General features: G+C 43.0%; 1 protein-coding gene across 1 annotated transcript in view; it reads right to left on the reverse strand.

Annotated features, from left to right (window-relative positions):
• Positions 1-391: 391 nt before the first annotated feature.
• LOC139476050 (uncharacterized) overlaps positions 392-20,658 on the reverse strand; it is a 49,270-nt gene continuing 29,003 nt past the window's right edge. The window contains exons 2-6 of the mRNA XM_071259288.1: positions 15,367-15,792; positions 9,543-9,935; positions 8,631-8,693; positions 6,953-7,043; positions 392-4,248 (exon numbers count right to left, since the gene is read on the reverse strand). Coding sequence (XP_071115389.1) covers positions 3,993-4,248; positions 6,953-7,043; positions 8,631-8,693; positions 9,543-9,935; positions 15,367-15,792 — 1,229 coding nt within the window. The 3' untranslated portion in view covers positions 392-3,992. The remainder of the gene's footprint in view (positions 4,249-6,952; positions 7,044-8,630; positions 8,694-9,542; positions 9,936-15,366; positions 15,793-20,658) is intronic.

The following is a 20,658-nucleotide window of genomic DNA, read 5'->3' on the forward strand; positions in this document are numbered from 1 at the left end:
AAGTATGGTGCTGACAAACCTTGAAACATATTCGGGGTGACCCGAAATGGAACCACGATCATAGGTTTCTGGTGTGCCCAAGGGAGGCAACTCTGGACAGCGAGCTGCGGCTTTTGGGAGAATTGGCCACCTGTGCTCCCGTTTCTGATAGAACACAAATTGTATATATAAAGTATAACTGATAATGCACACAGGTAATACGATCGGCTACACATGATAATCAGCATTAATTAAACAAGCTCGTGGTAATTAGCCCATATATCGGTGGGAGCAAATCAGTTTGTGCTGAGTGAGTGAGTTGGGTTTAACGCCGCTTTTAACAGTATTCCAGTCATATCGCGGCGTGACAGCTTAATGTGGGAGGAAAGCCCGAAGTGATGCAGGTTTTAGACGTTTACCACTTCGATGAAACCCACGAGCACGGGCATGGTGCTGACAAACCTAGAAACATAATCGGGGCGAACCGGGATTCGAACCCACAAACATAGGTTTCTGGCGTGCCCAAGGGACGCAACTCTGCACAGCGAATCGCGGCGCCTTAGACGACTGGGCCACCCGTGCCCCCCAGTTTGGGATGAAGCACTGAGATTGATGTGGAAGCTCAAGGCATGGGAACGTAGTAACGTGAGCACCGTAGGTCAAATGTGTAACAATAACAAGCAGCCAATCACAAACAGACACGTGTCACACATTGGTAGGATCAAGTAACAATAACAATGGATCAACTGTTACTACAGAGACATCAGTCGATCACTAAAATATTTGATCGCAAATGAAATTTAAACGGTATCACGCTATCACGTTTCGTCTATTCTTTAATTTTTTGCTCCCCGTATTTTCGTCTACTGTAAGATTGGGTCATTCGTTTCAACTCGGAAGATTCCGCCACAGACATAAAACATGAAACCTCGGGGAGCAATGGCGCTGTGATATTGCAAGCTTTCAAAGTAAACCGTATACCGACCGCTCCGTATACATTTAGCTCATAGGGCCGATTTTGAAAGTGATTCGTGGAAATTTAATATACAATTCCATAGGAAGCAACATTTATAAAAGGAACACGGCCATTGTGTAATGTGATAGTCACGTGATCTCGAGAAACTAGGGAATACACCGCAAATATGGATTCCCCCCAGTGCAGGCCGAGATAGCTTGTTGTATTGAGACGAGCCGAATGAAGGATGGATATTTGATGACTGACATCAATGGCACTATAGCGGCTCTTGTCTAACATTTTACTCCAACCAAAACCCAAAAGGCATCAGATTTATGCCCTGGGCTTGATGCGACCCGATTGAAAAATGGACCCCTTAGATATATTGAGTTGTAATAATGCATAACGCTCTAAGCATTATATAATTTATCAATTTCACAAAAAGACGCTTTTTGGATTTTTGTTTGTAATCCTGATATAATAATTGACGGCAAACGAAAACAAATTTCAATGGTGTAATAGCTGTGAAAGGACGTAAAACATGTAATCACTTATACCCCATTTCACTCTCATTATATGCTTACAGCAAGATACATTTGGCAGAAGGAAATGATTTGGTCTTAAACATAATTATCAATATTTTTAGAAATTAAACAAATATATTAATAGCGCATCACATGTACATAAAACATCCAAGCCTTCATAAAGCATGCAAACACTATAAAATATTAAAGCATCATTTCAAATCTACAAACCACCCGAGAAAATGTTTTCAGAGAAAGAAAAACATGAAGATTGCATTTGCCACGTCTTTCATGATCAAGTCAGACGGGACTTGTAAATTAGAACGTTTGAAACATACCACGTACGGTTGTATTATGAATAATATATAGTGTCAAATGCCTATCAGGCTCCATTTACGACTAGACGAAAGCAATCAATTCAACTTCAACTACCATATCATTTTTTTCTTAATTATGTGCTCAATATGAACAACATAGACGTCAATGTGCAGTGAGATCAGAGGTACTGAAAAACAAATCGCTTCATTAACGGAACTCGTGATTGGAGCGTCCGTAAAATACGACCAAAAAAATCTCACATATTCATCCTGTCAAACATAACGAATTCCAAATAGCATTCTGGTTCCTATTACAAAAGGAAAGTATCCAAATATTGTTAAAAACATATAGAAAACTCCAAGCCTAAAACAGACAGCATGCTTGAGAAACAACGTTGTTTTGTGAGTAATAAATTTCATTTGCCATATATAATATGAGTATGTAGTTACATATACTTGTTTCCAATTGCTTCATGCATCCATAAAGACATTTGGACCAGCATGCATGTCATCATAAAACCTGACATTTATACATTTATGACTATAATTCTACACAGACGGTCGCATCAGTTGGCAATTGCTTACAGTATTGTCTGGCAATGTTGAACAAGTCTGGACACGTGGATGGAGATTGTATTGTATCTAGAGATCTACGCGCGCACCTTCAGCTGTAAAACGTCATCCAAACATCTAATCTTTGAACATGATGACAGGTTTTAATAAAAATATCAAATATAAACTAGAAAAGGTCATCAAATTGTAGATTGTAACAATAGCGTTAAATATATCGCAAAACTCTATTATACATTTTTTTTCAAAAACATTTATAAACATTTTATATAAATACATCATGTACATAATGTATTAAATTATGCTTGGTTTTTAAAGATGTGCTGTACAAAAATCAAACTTTATACAATATCATACAATTTATCTTACAGAAAAAACGTTATGTGTGTGTGGTATTGATGTGACTATTTCAAACGAGTTAATTGCATGGTTATGACGTCAGTCCATCACCCAATGCCTCACAGCCGATGCATCGTTTCCCATTTAATTAGTAGATTGAGGACAGTTTCCTGTCATGAAAACAACATAGAGGTACGATTACATCTTAGTAGAATACCAAATACTAGTAATATCAGCCCGAAGAAGAGACAGATAAGCTTATAGGATGTATCTGTTTATATAGCTATATTCATTTGGTTTGGTGTACATAATTGGGTTGATGACCTCTTTACCATGCACATTTCCCAACAAGATAACACACCGTTGTTTGGTCACTACCGGAGGTCAATTTGAGGGAAATATTCAGTCTCCATAACCTAGGGTAAAATCCACTTACAGACAGCAATCATATGTCGTTATCCCTCCAAAGTAAATAGCTTTCTGGTCCATAGATAGCAGATAGTCGATATCTAAATGTCATTAAGGTTCAATTTTATTTCCAGGATCTGCGGAAAATAAATATCATTTAATGCTCATATAACAGGGTGCTTATGTTTAACCATAACCCTTATCATAGACCATTGTTTATATAATGAAATACTTGAGAGCATTGCTTCCAGGAGAGCGTATGGTAATGTCACCGACACTGTTGTAAGAGTTCGTGATTCTGTATGAATATTCCTTCAGCTTGACTAATCCAACAGCTTGGTTATGCCATGACCAGAAGCCTTGATTGACAGGTGGGGATATTGTCACCACCGCAGGGCTGAATATCCATGCATAATGCTGACGATGGTCCCATAATAACACACATGGTCATCCATAGTTAGATCGCCCGAGGAAGATATGCCGTATGCTTCTATTAAGGCAAATCACTGTACTTAGATCGCTCACGTTTTCTTAGACATTCCGGTTCTTAGAATACTATTACCTCTAACGATGTTGTTCCATCTTCTTTGAAGTGGAGTATCTTCAAGTACCATTCTAACAACCAAATAGTAATCAATTCCATCTTATCTATCAATTGGGGACACTAAATGTGTAATGTATTGTAAACGGCACAACGATGCCTCTTAATGTAAGTAAACCCCAAACAAGCACGTCAACAAGCGTCACCGAAACGTTCTCCTTCAAATTCGCTTCAAGGTGGTGATGATAATTATTATTAACAATCACATCATAACGTAAACACACAAAGTTCCTTTGGTAAACACCGTACACACAGCCTTGGCTGAAACGCCAGCGTAAGCACTATTCCTTTGCACTTTGTCACGACCTACAAGAATCCGGCGTTGCGTAGTCATTGTCTATGAGATAAGGTGGAGTCTTGCCGTTGAGCTTGTCAGGCTCGGCGTAGTGGCTCTCCTCCGGGTTGCCGTAGTTTAATCTGCCGTAGCTGGGGTCTGGCTTGATCGGCTCGGAGCCTTGAAGCTGCTTCAGCTGGATCTGGTCGTACTTCTCCTCTGGGGTCTCCAGCTCGAAGTAGATGTTCTCTGGCTGAGGCGGGTTGTACTCGCGGTGCTGTCTGTGAATCGGAAGGATGAGACATCATGAAATAATAGTACATAGGTATTGTGTTGGGGGTGAGGTGGGGTGAAATTGGGTTTAACGTCGCGTCCAAGATTATTGCACTTATATAGCGACGTGCATGCACGTGTGTGTGTGGCTGCTTGTACTAGTACGGACTGATGCCGATTTATAGTGCTAGCTCACTGAGAAACCATGCTGCAGTTTAACATGAATACCCCACTCAGACACAGTATACCGACTCCGAGCCGACCAGTCCTTGTTTTGGCCATGACGCGGCCGGGGATCGAACCCCGGACCTTCAGCTCTCCGGGCGGACGCTCTACCACAAGACCATGGAGGCGGTCTATTGTGTTGGAAAGATATATACTAGTCAAAAGAAGTTAAAGAACAGCCACAATTGAAAGGTTGGGTGATGCAATACCATGACAGATGATCTATAGTCATATGAAACAATCGGGTGTTCGTTAACCTCTTTTGAGAAGCGTATATTCATTTGAGAATGTTTTCCCCTTTCCAGACGTCTAGACCTCCCTGCAATATGTCAGTGTGGTGGGGGTGGGTGTGGGGGTGGGTGTGGGTGTGGGGTGTGGTGGTTGGGGGGAGCTTCACGTATTGTCCACATCTTAGCACTTGGACAAGGTCTATGCTTCCCCGCCGTTCTTAGAAAGTTTCCAACATCATCATCATAGTAAAGACCCTTCTGACTTTGGGCTGAACGTACTTCTTTTTCGTGTTTCTTGTCATCCGACCAACCTTACTTAATTTTACTGCCGACAGGAAATCCAAACCCTTTCTGTCATTTACGCGGACCAAACGGACATTGAGAAATTGTCGATCAGGACAATGAGAGTTATTTTACTTTTAAAGGACGCCAGAGTTGTAATCCTTGCTGCCACGAAAGCAACTACCCATTTTCTAAACATTTTCCTTTTTAACCGACCGTTGTGAGGGATACCTTGCACAACCTTTTTTAATGAAGATTTAGCAATTCAAAATGTTTACATGGCGTGTTGACGAATTAAGTTTGTTACTGTTGTGTCGAAGTGGACATTAGAATGTCGAGACAACCGAATACAGCTGGTAAATAAAGGTGAGGGAAAGAGCGAGTTAGAGATTTGGGTTCAACGCTGTAAGTATCACGTTGCGTTAGCCAAGTTCAGGCTCTGAGACCAAATGGGTTTAGATGCGACTTTGGTGAAACCCAATAGAACGAGTTTGCTGACAACGTTCTTTGTTGTTTGACGCCGGGATGTCTGTTAATAATATGGACCAAACAATCCAGTGATCGATATTGTGAGCAACGACTCTCACCGTCGGAGATATGCATGAACCAAGTCACCGAGCCTGACCGCCTGATTCGTTTGGTTGCCTCGTACCACCAAAATAGGTTGCAGTGGACCTAACCTGGAAACCTCACGGGGACAATGAAACCTAATAGAGGTAAAGATTTTTAATAAACGCATCGCCACTAATACGGGACGCAACTCGACACAGTAAATTTTGAGTGAGTATTGTTTTACGCCGCGTTTAGCTATATCCCAGCAATATTCCCGCAATATCACAGCGGGGGACACCAGAAATGGGCTTCACACATTGTACCCATGTGGGGAATCGAACCCGGGTCTTCGGCGTGACGAGCGGACGCTTGAACCCAATAGGCAACCCCACCGCCCCCAATGACTTTAGAGATCTTGGACCACAGGTGAATAAAGTCATCCCTTTGTGAACTAACGCCCTTTACATCACAACGAGGGAAGCTTTATCTCGTGATGGTTCGTGTGCCGTATATTAACTATTAAAGATGAGGTGAGGTGAGGTGAAATGGGGTTTAACGTCGCGTCCAAGATAATTTGACTTAAATAGCGACGTGCATGCACTTGTGTGTGTGTGTGTGTGTGTGTGTGTGTGTGTGTGATTGTACTAGTCCGGACTGATGCCGATTTATAGTGCTAGCATACTAAGATACCATGCCGCAGTTTAACATGAATACCGTATTCAATATCAGTTTACGGACTCCGGGCCGACCAGTCCTTATTTTAACCCCTAAATGCCGAGCGCCAGACAGGGTAACAACAAGTACCATCTTCTAACGTCATTTGGTATGACGCGGCCGGAATCGAACCCCGGACCTTCCGGATGGACGCTCTACCACAAGACCACGGAGGCGGTCTCGACTGAAGATAAAGTCCTCAAAGCACAATATATTATCAATGTCCCGTCCCGTCCCCAGCCTCTAATAACCCAGGTCACGCCTCCATTTAACACGAACCTGAATTGTATAACCTTTGATGAAGACATAACACCACCCTAAATCATCGACTTGATAGTTTGTGGTCTAGACAAACGTCTTCGGATAAAGTCCAGGGTTTAATTTGAGAGTACCATTGTCAGACGGTAGGAATAAATTAGGTTGGTCCGTCAACAGAGCAGCTGATTAAATTCCTTCAAGAGAGTTGTCTGCACTCCTAGAAGGTCTGCGTGTCTTCTAATTGATTTCATTAAAACACAGCTTGTCACGAACACATATATCCGTTAACAGATCAGTCAATTAAATACAGAGATGGTAGTGTTTTTCAGCAACAAACTGGCACGAAAATAAACTTGTACTTCGAAACCTAACGGTTTAACGGTTTGGGATATCCAGATACATGAGGTGTGCGGATTAACGGGGTGGATGGAGACTGTATGTGTACACTTACCTTTTCTTACAGAGCGCCACGATGGTCACAATGATCCCAGTGAGTATCACAGCACTGATAATAGCTATCACTATAGCTTCAGGTAGCGTTCCTAGAAAACATCAAATGTTTATTGATCAATGAAATCAGATCCATGATTCGCCGCGAATGGCGCTGAAATTGTTGATGCGGCGTTCAAACATTGGTGGTTGAAACTGAGGAATCTTTTTCGTTGCAGAAAAAACATGATCGTCAACACGCCGGATTTGTTGTAAAGCGGATCAGGCCCGTTTCACAAAGCGATCGTAGCGCAACTATTATCTGAAGTCAGGTATCTGTGTAACGATGGTTCTAGAGCTAAGATTTGATTGGTTTGTATTTTAACGCCGCACTCAGCAATATTCCAGCTGTATGACGGCGGTCTGTAGATAATCGAGTTTGGACCAGACAATCCAGTGATTAATATCATGAGCATCGATCCACGCAATTGGGATCGATGACATGCTTCAACCACGTCAGCGAGCCTGACCACCCGATCCCGGTAGTCGCCTTTTACGACAAGCATAGTTACCTTTTACGGCAAGCATGGGTTGCTGATCATGAAGACCTAGTCTACCCCGGAATCTTCACGGGTCTCCTTGAGCTAAGATCGCTGTGTTGATCGGGGGTCCTGGGCCCTGTTCGACAAAGCGATCTTATTGCTACGTTGATCGTAAGCCTATGATAAAGTATGGGAGTTACGACCAACTTAGCACTAAGATCGCTTTGTGGAACAGGGCCCTGGTAACCAACTCGACTGGGTCAACCAAGGCGGTATCATTAAAAAAGTGCATGTTTGTTTGTTTGTTCGTTTTTTAACGCCGCACTTAGCAATATTCAAGCTATATGACGGTGGTATGTAAACAATCAAACCTTAACCATCCATCCAGTGATTGACATTGTGAGCATCGATCTCCTCAATTGGGATAATATGACATGCATAAACCACGTCAGCGAACCTGACCCACCGATCCCGTTGATTGCCTCTTACGACAAGCATAGTCGTCTTTTACGGCAAGCGTGGGCTGCTGAAGACCTATTCTACCCCGGATCGTCATGGGTCTCAGGTCAATGTGGGAGGAAGGTCTAAAGCACAATAGTGACGTACACATGTATTACCATGGTGAAACCTCAGACTACGGGTATCGAGCTGACAGACCAATCATTATCCGGGATTCGGACCCCAATCACCGGATTCTCGTTTGGCCAGGGGAGGCAACTCGAATAATGAACTGAGGCTACCGGGAAATCGGTGCTACACTCAGCCAGAAGAGCTATAGGAGTAAATTTGTTGTAACATTCCTTATAGAGAAGTGGTTTTGTGGAATGTCTTCTTTTTACCTTCTGAGCCGATGAAAGTTATAATGGACAAACTAGATTATTTTAGAAAGCCAACAAAGAGTAAGCGTTAACATCCGGTCGCAGGACTGATCATATTCTGATTCGCATTTCCTCGGCAATGCAAGACACTCGAACGTGTGAAAAGCAATTTGTAACCTGAATATTTCAGAGCAAGTAATACTGGTCATGATCATGTGTGCACGTTTGCGTTTTTTGCCTGAGAGAATTTTAAACCAGTGATTGACGTAGCGGATGAAAACCTGGCTCTATGGGGACATGGTGTGAACACTCCTGCAGGATGGCTGGAGTGACGACTTACCGTTACTTTTCTCTGTTGTCGGCCCATTACAAGTTACCGTTACTCGAGTTCTGTTGGATGTGCCTGAAAAACAAAACAAACTAAACTTTGTTTGTTTGTTGTTTAACGCCGCACTCAGTAATATTCCAGCAATGTGACGGCGGTCTGTACATAATCGAGTCTGGATCAGACAAACCAGTGATTGATATTGTAAACAACGATCCACGCCGTAGGGGTACGATAAAACGAAAAAATCAAAAATGAATATGGATGACCGGAATGAGTGAGTATGGTTTTACGCCGCTTTAAGCAATATTCCAGCAACATCCCGACGGGGTATACCAGAAATGGGTCTCACACATTCTACCCATGAGGGAAATCGTACCAAGGGTTTCGGCATGGCGTTTGAACGCTTTCACCACTGAGCTACCCCACCGCCGCTTGATGACCAGAATACGCCTACATATTACACAACCAACTCTTAAGGAACTATCAGATCTTTTTGGTCGTTTATGTAAAAGTTACAGCATTGCTTAAGAATGACTTAATGTCGCTTTGGAAAATACAAAAGTTTAGAGAGTGAGCTAAATGGCATGGTAAGTCACGCAGGCCATAGATAATTCCACGTAGGTGAAACCAAACAAGGGTCATAATCAGCTCCGACCAGCAGATCCTAGCACCTATAGGGGACGCAACTCTGCGTTGCCAGTTTTGCATTCTTATGCATACTTTGAAATGCGGTAGACTTGTAACGACCCTTTTTCTCTGAAATCCTCAATATCCTTTTTTGTAATAACCTTGAGAGTAATGAAGTTTTGTTCTGTCATTTTCTGTTGGCGTAGTTTCTAACCGTTCGCCCCACCTGTCTGTGTCCATACCAAGCTCTATCGCCGGGAAAACGTATATCCGACCTCTTGGAAGAATTTTACCTACCTGCTATCTGCAACCACACAAAGGACGGATAGTCTTTTTTCTTTATTGGTCCAAGCGATATGCGAATGTCTCTGGACTCGGTCGTATTCAACACAGGAACCCCGAATATGAATTCCTTGTCAAGGCAAAAAATGTTTCTAAAAATTTGATTTTTATTTTTTGCATCCACTACACTCAGTTTGGTGTAGTGACACTCCATATCGTCTGTCTTATCCTGAAGTCGGATGTCCAATGCTGTTATTTTGATTGGCTCTGAGCCAGATGACGTCACGTGACACGAGCAGTCATGTAATGTTTTCTCATCACTATCATCAGGTGTTGTCTCATCGTATCGGAGGCTGACCGTATGGCCGGTAATTGACCTAGATTCACAGAATCCAATACTTGCAGTATCTGTAAAAGAAGGACAAATGGCTATTTGATGCAGGTGTAATGGCAAAATAAACCGTATTTATGCCTTGAGAAAAACTACTTGTCAAGAAGGGCTCGTTGTTGAAAATGTCACAGCTAGGATGCACTTACTATCGTACATAAAATGAGGAACTTGAAACCAATTTACCAAGACTAAGGTTGTAAATGGGCTCATAAAACTGATGAATTGAATTGAATCAGTCTCAATCAATGACGAGGATGTATGGATGAGGTACAACAACATGGGATCGCCATCTGCAACATCGTCATGGGCCAGAAGAGGACGGCCAAAACGCAGGAAAGTAGTTGAACGCCATCATCAAATGCATATATATTGGTGACAGATTAAGACAAATATAAAATGGGATCAAGAACTGACACCAAGTGATGTCTCGTTGGAGCTGACGAGTTCATGTGATCACATCTGTTACAAACGTAACATTATATGATTATGCATGTGTTATTTTGTTTGTTGTTCAACACCGCACTCAGCAATATTCCAGCTATATGACGACGGTCTGTGCATAATCGACCAGACAATCCAGTGATTGACATCATGAACATCAATCCACGCAATTGGAATCGATGACATGCATCAACTAACCAGCGAGCCTGACAACCCGATCCAGTTAGTCGCCTCTTACGACAAGTATAGTTGCCTTTTAAGGCGTGCATGGGTTGCTGAAGATATATTCTACCCAGGATCCTCACGGGTCGTGTTGCATGCGAGGAACACGTTATTGGAAACAGGCTGCAGACAGGTTCACATTATTAAGCCAAAGAGGAAGGGAGTGACTCATGATGAATCATGAACTTTTCGAAACATAGATCTGCGGATCCTGGCCCGGATAATGGAAGCAACTCTGCACCCTCCTCCCCTCTCCTAGATTCATTGAAGCTGCAACCCGTATACTGATTCCGTAAACAAAACACAGTGACACATATATGCTTTCTTACCTCAGCAATAAATAACATATTTAGCCACACGATATTGCATACTAAGCATCCTCTCTATTGCATAGATACATACATTTAGGTTGAGTGTTACCTTGATACAAAATAGTGAATCACGTCATGTGACGACACACACTTAGACGTAGAAAGGAATCCACAAATTCAAAGCATTAGGGATCCGCAAAAGTCACTCACGACATTGATAATACGCATAATGAAACAGCACATGCAATCTTTAAAGTTGAGTTGGTAGAATCTGATCCGGCTAAGATGGTCTCAGAGGTAGCGTAATTATTACTCGGTGAACTATGAAAGAAACGCGGTATTTTATGAATATTTTATGTCGTTATTAATTATCTGTCGTGACATCGAGACTGAAAGACATTACGCCCGCCTGTATCTGACGTGGCCTTTTCCGGATTAACTTTTCAATATGGCCAGTGTGTTTCGGCAAGTCAGTTTTGTAAGATGATGTGAGGTGAAATGGGGTTTACCGTTGCGTTTAAGATTATTGCACACATCTAGCGACGTCATTGCACGTGTGTTCGTGTGTGTGTGTGTGTGTGTGTGTGTGTGTGTGTGTGTGTGTGTGTGTGTGTGTGTGTGTGTGTGTGTGTCTGTCTGCTTGTACTAGCTCCGACTCATGCAGATTTCATAGTGCTAGCCTACCGACATACCATTCTGCAGCTTAAGATGAATACCCTACTCAGACACAGTGTACTGAGTCCATGTTTTATCATCTTTATGCCGAACGCCAGACAGGGTAACAACAAGTACCACCTTTTGACGTCTTCTGGTATGACGCGTCCGGGGATCGAACCCCAGACCATTCGCTCTTCGGGCGGACCCTCTACCTCTAAACGTCGTACCCGATTAGGTAATACATCCGCTCAAGATATGTAAACACATTCAAGACGACTTGCAAATTCACAGAGAAGCCACGACAATGCACTATAACACACTTTGATCTAGGTTGAGTTTATTCTCTTTGCAATCTTTTTGAATGTTATTATTTCAGGCTAATTTACATAACACGTAAAAACGCCTTCAATAAACGATCCTGGTATAAACATGTGCATTCAACATGATATAACCGCTGCATAATTTGTGACTTGCAAATGTTAACATGACAGGGAGATCCGCTGTGACCTTTACAGTTTATTGTTTTTTTTGTTTGCTTGTCTTTTCACTGGAAGAAATTCAAAGGCTTTCTCGTAATATCAGTTTCTGAACAATGTTTCTAATGATAATATATAACTTGCGTCCTAATATAATACACAACACCATGTTAAATAGTTATACTCAACTTTTCTATGGTCAGGCAACATCACTTCGACTTGTAAATAATTAAGTCTCGACCAGGGAATCTGGTTATCGGCAGCAAGAACTACGATCCAGGAGGGCACCGTGACACAATGTGCCAGGTCACACATTGTAACCATCCGATCGGCATCAGCCGGCTTGCGCCAGAAGCTTTCAGCTTTCCAGATCGTGTGCTATTTCTGTGAAGGTTTTCTGAGAGAGTGTAAATTGATACTATTTTTCAATTTTGATGTCATTAAAACGCAAGCCTCCTTGCTGTCAGAACATGTACACGGTTGAAAAACGACTCTTTTTTTACATACGTCCATAATGACCTTCTAACCGGACGAGTTAAACACTTGATGGATTCTCCCAATGCAACCCCATGGGGTCGACAAATCGACGTGCACATGTGGAAACTGATTGGTGAGTCACGACTCTATTGTTCGGTAAGTGGCCGAACGTAACATGTCATCAAGTGGTATTGTGCAGCCCAATACAGTTTGACAAGACGGTTAACCAAAATTACGTCACTGAAACAATCGGTGGTCTTCAACGAATGTCTGCATTTCCTAAATTACCATTTCATTGTACAATAATAGAGCTACCTAATAAAGGATTATTTAATTAAACAGTCGTTACCGTTTCCACAGAGCTGTAATTTTATTAAGTGTTACTTAATGAACACGTGGCTAACATTAGACGTTTTACGAGCATTACGTCATTGAAACAATATGTAATCGTTCTGCATTTTCTTTCCAAAAGACTGCCTCTGTGGTCTGGGGAATAGAGCACAGGCTAGGAGAGTGGAGGATCGGCGGATTCGATCAGGCCAAAAGACTTTAACGTTCTGTTTCTGCCTGGCGCTTGGTGACTGACCGGCTTGGTTTTGGTTTGGTTTGTTGTTTTACGCCGCACTCAGCAATATTCCAGCTATATGACGGCGGTCTGTAAATAATCGAGTCTGGACCAGACAATCCAGTGATTGACATCATGAACATCGATCCACGCAAGTGGATGCGATGACATGCATCAACCAAGTCAGCGAGTCGGACAACCGGATCCCGTTAGTCGCCTTTTACGACAAGCATAGTCGCCTATTACGGCAAGCATGGGTTGCAGAAGACCTAGTATTCTAACCCGGAATCTTCACGGGTCGACCGGCTTCGAGTCGGGATACTGTGTCAATCAGGGGTATCCATATTAAAACTGCGACATAATGTCTCAGTGGCCTAGCACACTACGACTGGCACTAGTCTGCACTAGTACAAACAAACATCATATGCATCCACGTCGCTGTATAAACGTAACAATAATTTAACGCGACGTTAAACCACATCTCAACACCTGCTTGCTTAAAATAGCATTGCGTAATGACCGATTTGTTTTGTAGAGGAATATTTAATAACAACATAGTTAGGATTGTCACAGTGTTGACCTATGACACCATAACAATGGTTCCCCCGGTTAAATGTTGTGAGTTCAAATAACGCTGGCGGCAGCGTTCTGCATAATTACTCAATCGCCTACAAGTTACAGGACATTCAAAATCGTTCAAGCAAGTTCTGGTTAAAGATAATACAATGGTTGTTTAATCACAAGAGTGATCACTCCATTCCTTCAAATATCCAGTAACGATAGATGCGTATTAATTTCTCTCGGTCCATCTACATGTTTATACTGGTATAATGGCGAGCCGAATGTGTCAAATACAGAGAGTGGGCGAGTTGGGTTCAATGACGCTTTGAACCTTATTTCAGTTACTTCGCGGAAGGAAAGTCCGAAGTGATGCAGGTCTTAGACATTTACCACTTCGGTGAAGCCTTCGAGCAGAGGTACTGTGCTAACAAACCTGAAACAGCATCCGAACTAATCTGATGTTTCAAATGATAAGATTTTGATACGACTTTGGGACGCAGCTCTGAACAGCGTGACAGCAGTCGATGATAGGATGACTCCTAGGGACGCAACCGAGACGAGAATTGCGGCGCCTTAGACGGGGCCGTATCTCTGGGTGCCTCTTGGTCCCTCTGAGGCATGGCGACGCGTTGCGCAGGGCTGCAGTACCTTGCGCCAAGATGCGATGGCCGCTGGTCGAACCCCAGGTTCGCCCCGATAGGCTCGTTCTGTCGTCAGCACCACGATGGTAACGTCTACGACCTATTCCACACGAGACTTCCTCCCACATGAAGCGGCCATGCAGTGACATGCTACTGCTGGATGCACGGCTAAAGGGTTAAAGTTCCACGGCGTAGTATCCATTGCCAGCCTTGTCTTACACGTTGTAATGAGCGCCTTGTGTAAATCTCATACATATCCTACGAGGGTAATTGTTCACTGCCAGATTGATATCCAAAATATAAAGTACGTCAGCAGAAACTGTCTGTGTGGTAGTTTGTTGTTTAAAGCCGCAAAAGCAATATTCCAACTATATGACGTCTGTAAATAATCGGGTCTGGACCAGATAATTCAGTGATTAACATCATGAGCATCGACCCACGCACTTCTGATACAATAACAAGCATAAACAAGTCAGTGAGCCTGACCATCCGATCCCGTTAGTCGCCTCTGACGGCAAGCAAAGTCACCTCTTACGACAAGCATGGGTCTTCAGGACCTATTCTTGTTTTGGTATGAGGCAGGAAGGGATCTACCACTCTCCAGGCAGAGGCTCTATTCACTATTCACCACGGAGCCGGTTCGATGGTCTTGAGTGAGTGAGTTTGGTTTAACGCCGCTTTTAACAGTATTCCAGTTATATCACAGCGTGTCAGCTTAATGTGGGAGGAAAGCCCCAAGTGATGCAGGTCTCAGACGTTTACCACTTCGGTGAAACCCACGAGCACGGGTATGGTGCTGACAAACCTAGAACCATAATCAGGGCGAACCGGGATTCGAACCCACAATCATAGGTTTCAGGAGTGCCCAAGGGACGCAACTCTGCACAGCGAATCGCGGCGCCTTAGACGACTGGGCCACCCGTGACCCTCGATGGTCTTGAACAAGCATGAGACACTGAGGACACATCCTTACCCGGAGTCCCCACAAAGCTCTTACTGACCTGACCACCCGATCCCTATCAGAAACTGACCTGAGTCTTGTACGTCTTTGAGACCGACCATTTAACAGTCTTTAACAATAAGAAAACGCCACGTACCTGGCACACAGTCATAGAACACTCTGACATAGTCGGCAAACTCCCTGTGCGAGGACTCTTTAGGCAAGGGGATCACATAGGTGAGTTTCTTGTCGCAATATCTCTGTCCACTGCAGGAGGTGATGGTGTCAGAGTACAAGTAGTGGGAAAGAGGCCCCGTTGCGTTTTGGATTCCAGGACACTTGGAATCGAACAGTAGATCACTTGAATGATATCTGCAACACTTTTCCTTTTCGGTCGAGTCCATGGTGATTGCATCCTTCTTGCAGGTAGTAACCCCCACCTTCGACCCAATGAAAATATCCTTGATAACAATGCTTTCATTTGTGCAGTTCATCTGCAGGGATTCCTGACTCCTTGCCGGATTGGCACATATATTCACCCCGTTCAAGTTCACTGGGTGGGTTTCTTCGCATACTTCGATCCCTGAAATTAGAAAAAGGTCAGTGAGTATTGCAAGTCCTAACTGCATGGAAGGAAATATTGGCAGATGGTCAAGTAGGCGCTAGGTGTTACAAGCAAGCGTACGTGCAGTTATTCCACCTGACATGGTGATACTTGCTGATATACCAGCCAACAGTGAGTGAGTGAGTGAGTGAGTTGGGTTTAACGCTGCTTTTAACAGTATTCCAGTTATATCACGGCCTGTCAGCTTAATGTGGGAGGAAAGCCCCAAGTGATGCAGGTCTCAGACGTTTACCACTTCGGTGAAACCCACGAGCACGGGTATGGTGCTGACAAAGCTAGAAACATAATCGGGGCGAACCGGGATTCGAACCCACAATCATAGGTTTCTGTCGTGCCCAAGGGACGCAACTCTGCACAGCGAATCGCGGCGCCTTAGACGACTGGGTCACCCGTGCCCCCCATCAGCAAACAGGGGCGAGCATTATTTGTGTGGGTATACAGGCATACACGTGCAGTTTGTTTGTTGTTTAACGCCGCAGACAATATTCCAGCTATATGACGGCGGTCTGTAAATAATCGAGTCTGGACCAGACTGATGTCATGAGCATAGACCTACGCAATTGGATCGATATTGTGAGCAACAATCAACGCCGTTAGAGTACGATGACATGCATCAGCCAAGTCAGCGAGTCTGACCGCCCGATCCCGTGTATCCTCTCAACCAGTTGCTGGGGTTGCTGGGGTTGCTGGGGTTTCTGGTGATTTGCGGACAAACCTGTACCGATATACATGTAGCAGTAGTATACGGCTATACTTAGTTCCAGATAAAAACCACCATAAATATGTGTGGGTACTTGAGATAAATATTTCCACGAGTATGTGTGTGGATATACTAGCACACATCTGTAAATGAATGCCGGCATATAAATGTGTTGCTATACTTCAACATACAAGCACCTATTTAAGGATAATATACTAGCATGAATATACGCGGATATACTTCCACCTAGTTCTACATAAATACCTGCCTAAGTATGCGTTGATATACTAGCTACTATTTTTAGATACACACTGGCAAAACTAGTAACATGGAAATACCAGCTTATGCGAAACACTTAGTCAGTGCAAACATGTCTTTAGAATAATACAAATCTCTTCGAAAGAACCTATCCTCCACTGCTCTTTTCATACGTGTAATCAAGCAAACTAGACTTGGTTAGTCTGATCTAGACTTGCCGAGGCTTTTATTAAAAAGAAATACCTCAAATATATAAATTCCACAGCCATGGCGCAGGACTGGTGTATTTAATACACATATTTCTCGATTATGACAGGCATGTAGCAATATACCAACAACTGTTTAAAAAGAAACAGAATACTCGTTACTAAATCACCATGTCTATATACAAGTATACATAATATTGATTTACAAGTATGGCCATTAGAAAATGACAGGTGCTTCCGTGTAACGTTATCACATTGAGCCGACAGCAGTTTCACCTTTTTCGTTACGGTTGAAATAAGAATAAGATCGTTTTGCTATCAATCAAAATAATGCATTACGTTGATGATTTATTGTCATCCTTGCAAAAAGGTTCCATGTTCATATCAGCAGATGGGGGTACATATCTCTCAGTCAATGACATATATTTTGCAATAAAACATGCACGCGGACAGTTTATGAGAAACACACCTCATCCACGCGCGAGGAGGAAAGATAATCCGGATTCTTAACCGCTTCCCTCATTACGTCGCTCGCTCGGAGCTCCACACTGTCGTTGCGGGGATGTTGTTCTACATTCCATATGTCGTACTATACAGAAAGCACTTGCTTGCGTTTCTCCTTTTACACCGTAATCTATTATGTCACTGCATCAAGAAACGGAAAGAAACATTTAGCCACAATGGAGTCAATCCATTTTCATTAAAGGCGAAAAGGATTCCCAGTACGTTTCAGCGTTATATGAACCCGATAGCAGTTTGTAATGCCGCGGTAAATGTTTAGTTATAACGGTGTGGGGGTTAGCATGATTGGAACAGCGTATTGTTGACGACATATAAGCCTTGGGACCGTTGTAGTCACTAAACTAGTGCGAAAGATCACAGTCGTGGTATCGACTTCATGCTGGTAAATGGATTGGGAATTTGCATGTTATAAAAGCCTTTGATTATTAGCCACATAAAGAAATCGCATCCCTTAACACATTCAATCAGCGACACCGTAGGGGTCAAACTTTTTCACCCAGGCACGTGCAGACAATGTTTTTTTTATCGACGAATGGTTTGCACGTAAAGAGTTCCTTAAAGTTTTGGAGCGGTGGAAGTTACTGATTTCTTGCGGAGTTATTTACAAAAACAATAGTTGATTATTTCCGATAACGGTATTGGTAGTATATTAATAATTAATGAAAGCACATATGCATGTTATTTATAGCATACAAAGGGCCGATGTATTACACTGTAAGATGTAGCAGGATCACTCTGGGTACATGGGGTTTTATGCATCTCTCGTTATGCGTCGCCCGAGTGGTACACACCCTAACGAAGGACGCATACAATCCCATGTATTCCGTGCGGCATGTTTTGATAATATTGTAAAAGAATTAAAACAAATTCAAAATTAATGTAAAATAGCTTTTCGATTGGACTTGTGCTTCGGCGCGTGGCTTTCATTGGCTCAAAAAATCGTGGGGCTTTTCGCTTCGAAACGGGGTAAAAGGGGTTTATTCTGCCTCTCAGAAATCCACGTGCAGTGTGACTTGTTCGTGGCGGGGAATAAGGGATGTATTCTCCCGCTGACAAATTTACGTCCCTCCAAAGCGAGGAATATAGTATTTCATCAAGATCACGTGGACGAATCAGATCTCATCCTTCTGACATGGAGTTATGATAAAGTATTCTATCAAGATCACGTGGACCAATCAAATCTATTCATTCTGACATGGAGGCTTGATAAAGTAATTTCTCCCGCGCGTCAGTGTAATTCTCCTGGTGTGGGATATGCGCGAGATGTTGTATGGCATTAAATGAATACAAATAGGTCTTCCGTTGGTTTCAATGCTATAATTTTCAAATCGTTGTGGTCAGGGGTTGAATGTTGTTTAATGCCATAAGATTCATAAATAATTCTATATCCCAGGGACATTTGAAAGTTTGAGGTGAGATGAGATGAAATTGGGTTTAACGTCGCGTTCAGAATTATTGCCCTCTTAAAGCAACTTGCATGCACGACTAATCGAATGAAGCCGAGTTTATAGTGCCAGTGCTGCAGTTTAACATGAATACCTCACTCAGATACTCGGACTCAGTATACTGACTTCGAGCCGACCAGTTCTTGTTTTAGACCCTTTATGTACTAGTCCTGACTAATGCAGATTTCATAGTGCTAGCCTACTGAGATACCATTCTGCAGCTTAAGATGAATACCCCACTCAGACACAGTGTAATGAGTCCATGTTTTATCATCTTTATGCCGAACGCCAGACAGGGTAACAATAAGTACCATCTTTTGACGTCTTCTGGTAAGACACTGCCCGGAATCGATACCCCCGGCCTCCCAACGCTCTACCACTAGACCACGGAGGCGGTCGAACGTTTGAGTCTGGACCAGACAAACCAGTGGTTGATAGCATGACAGCTTCCCATCTGTCGGCGTTACGAGTATCTGCCGCTGAATCCGCGCCAGGCATCATTAACGTGTATAAAAAAGTTTTCACCTAAAATTACATGCAATAGCTTAATACCGCGGAAAGACGGCTTCACGGTCAAGCTGACCTCGTGTGCACATGACCAATGTTCACATGACACATGACACATCTGCACATGACACGAATCTGTCAATAAGCTGAACCGATCACATCATGGCGACTGAATTATAGATTTACATGATCGACTGTGTAAACAAGGACAAAAGAAACATATTTTATTTATGTGTGACCCGAGTCCTCATTCCGAAAACAAACACTCAGCAGGATTACAAACACTCTCGCGAATCTGGGCGGGTCCTTTGAGCCGAGGCGCAATAAAATATTTACAACATGCCGTCATTTATGTAAACATCCCATAATATCAATCAACTCCTGTGGCGCGTTAACCAGTCAAGCTGTTGATGTGGGTCGGCAGTCGGTTGAGAGACAGGAAAAGCACTGCCTGGCTTGAGAAATATCCAAATTGCACGGGGACCACACGTGGGCCAACACCGGTTATGCAGCAGTACAGTCATGTGTACTTGATGGCGCGATGGCGCCATGTACAACAATAACGTGACCTTCACCTTTCAGCAAGATAGACATGCAATTGGCGAACACTTTAATCGTGGTGACTTTGGTAATACGCCCAATAGCGGCAGACATGAAGTCATTGAGCTTGATCAAGAATAGTTGGACGGGATGTAGGTGTGCAGACGACCAAGGGGAACAATAGCTACATACATGAATGAACGGTCGAGCTGGCGTCAGGCATTCGTGACCAATTCGAGTTATTCCGGGACAAGCCGAATAGCGACTCGTGCCCTTCTCGTGGGCATTTTTGCGATTGGGTTCCGTCTAAGCAAAAATGGGCATAGCTAAAAGAACTATCATCTCGTTGCGTAATGATTCACATATATATATTTCTCCAATATATCATAAATTATTAGTCCAGATGCAACTGAAACCACATCAGAACTTGCAGCATTAAACAGTATGATTGAACACATTTACCAGTATCTTTGGTGTATTTTTAACATGCAAGACATGTAAAATCAAAATTATTTTTGATTGGTTTGTCGTATTTTCGCACGTAGCATTCATCCATCGATAGGGATAGAGACTTCTTGTGGGTTCTTGCGAGTGGTGACAAATGGGCTTTTAGGATTGTCGGGAAACCGTGTGGGTGTATGGGGTG

Source organism: Haliotis cracherodii, unplaced genomic scaffold (genome assembly GCF_022045235.1).
Source record: "Haliotis cracherodii isolate W230 unplaced genomic scaffold, xgHalCrac1.p SCAF_3, whole genome shotgun sequence".
In the NCBI taxonomy this organism is placed as follows: Eukaryota; Metazoa; Mollusca; class Gastropoda; order Lepetellida; family Haliotidae; genus Haliotis; species Haliotis cracherodii.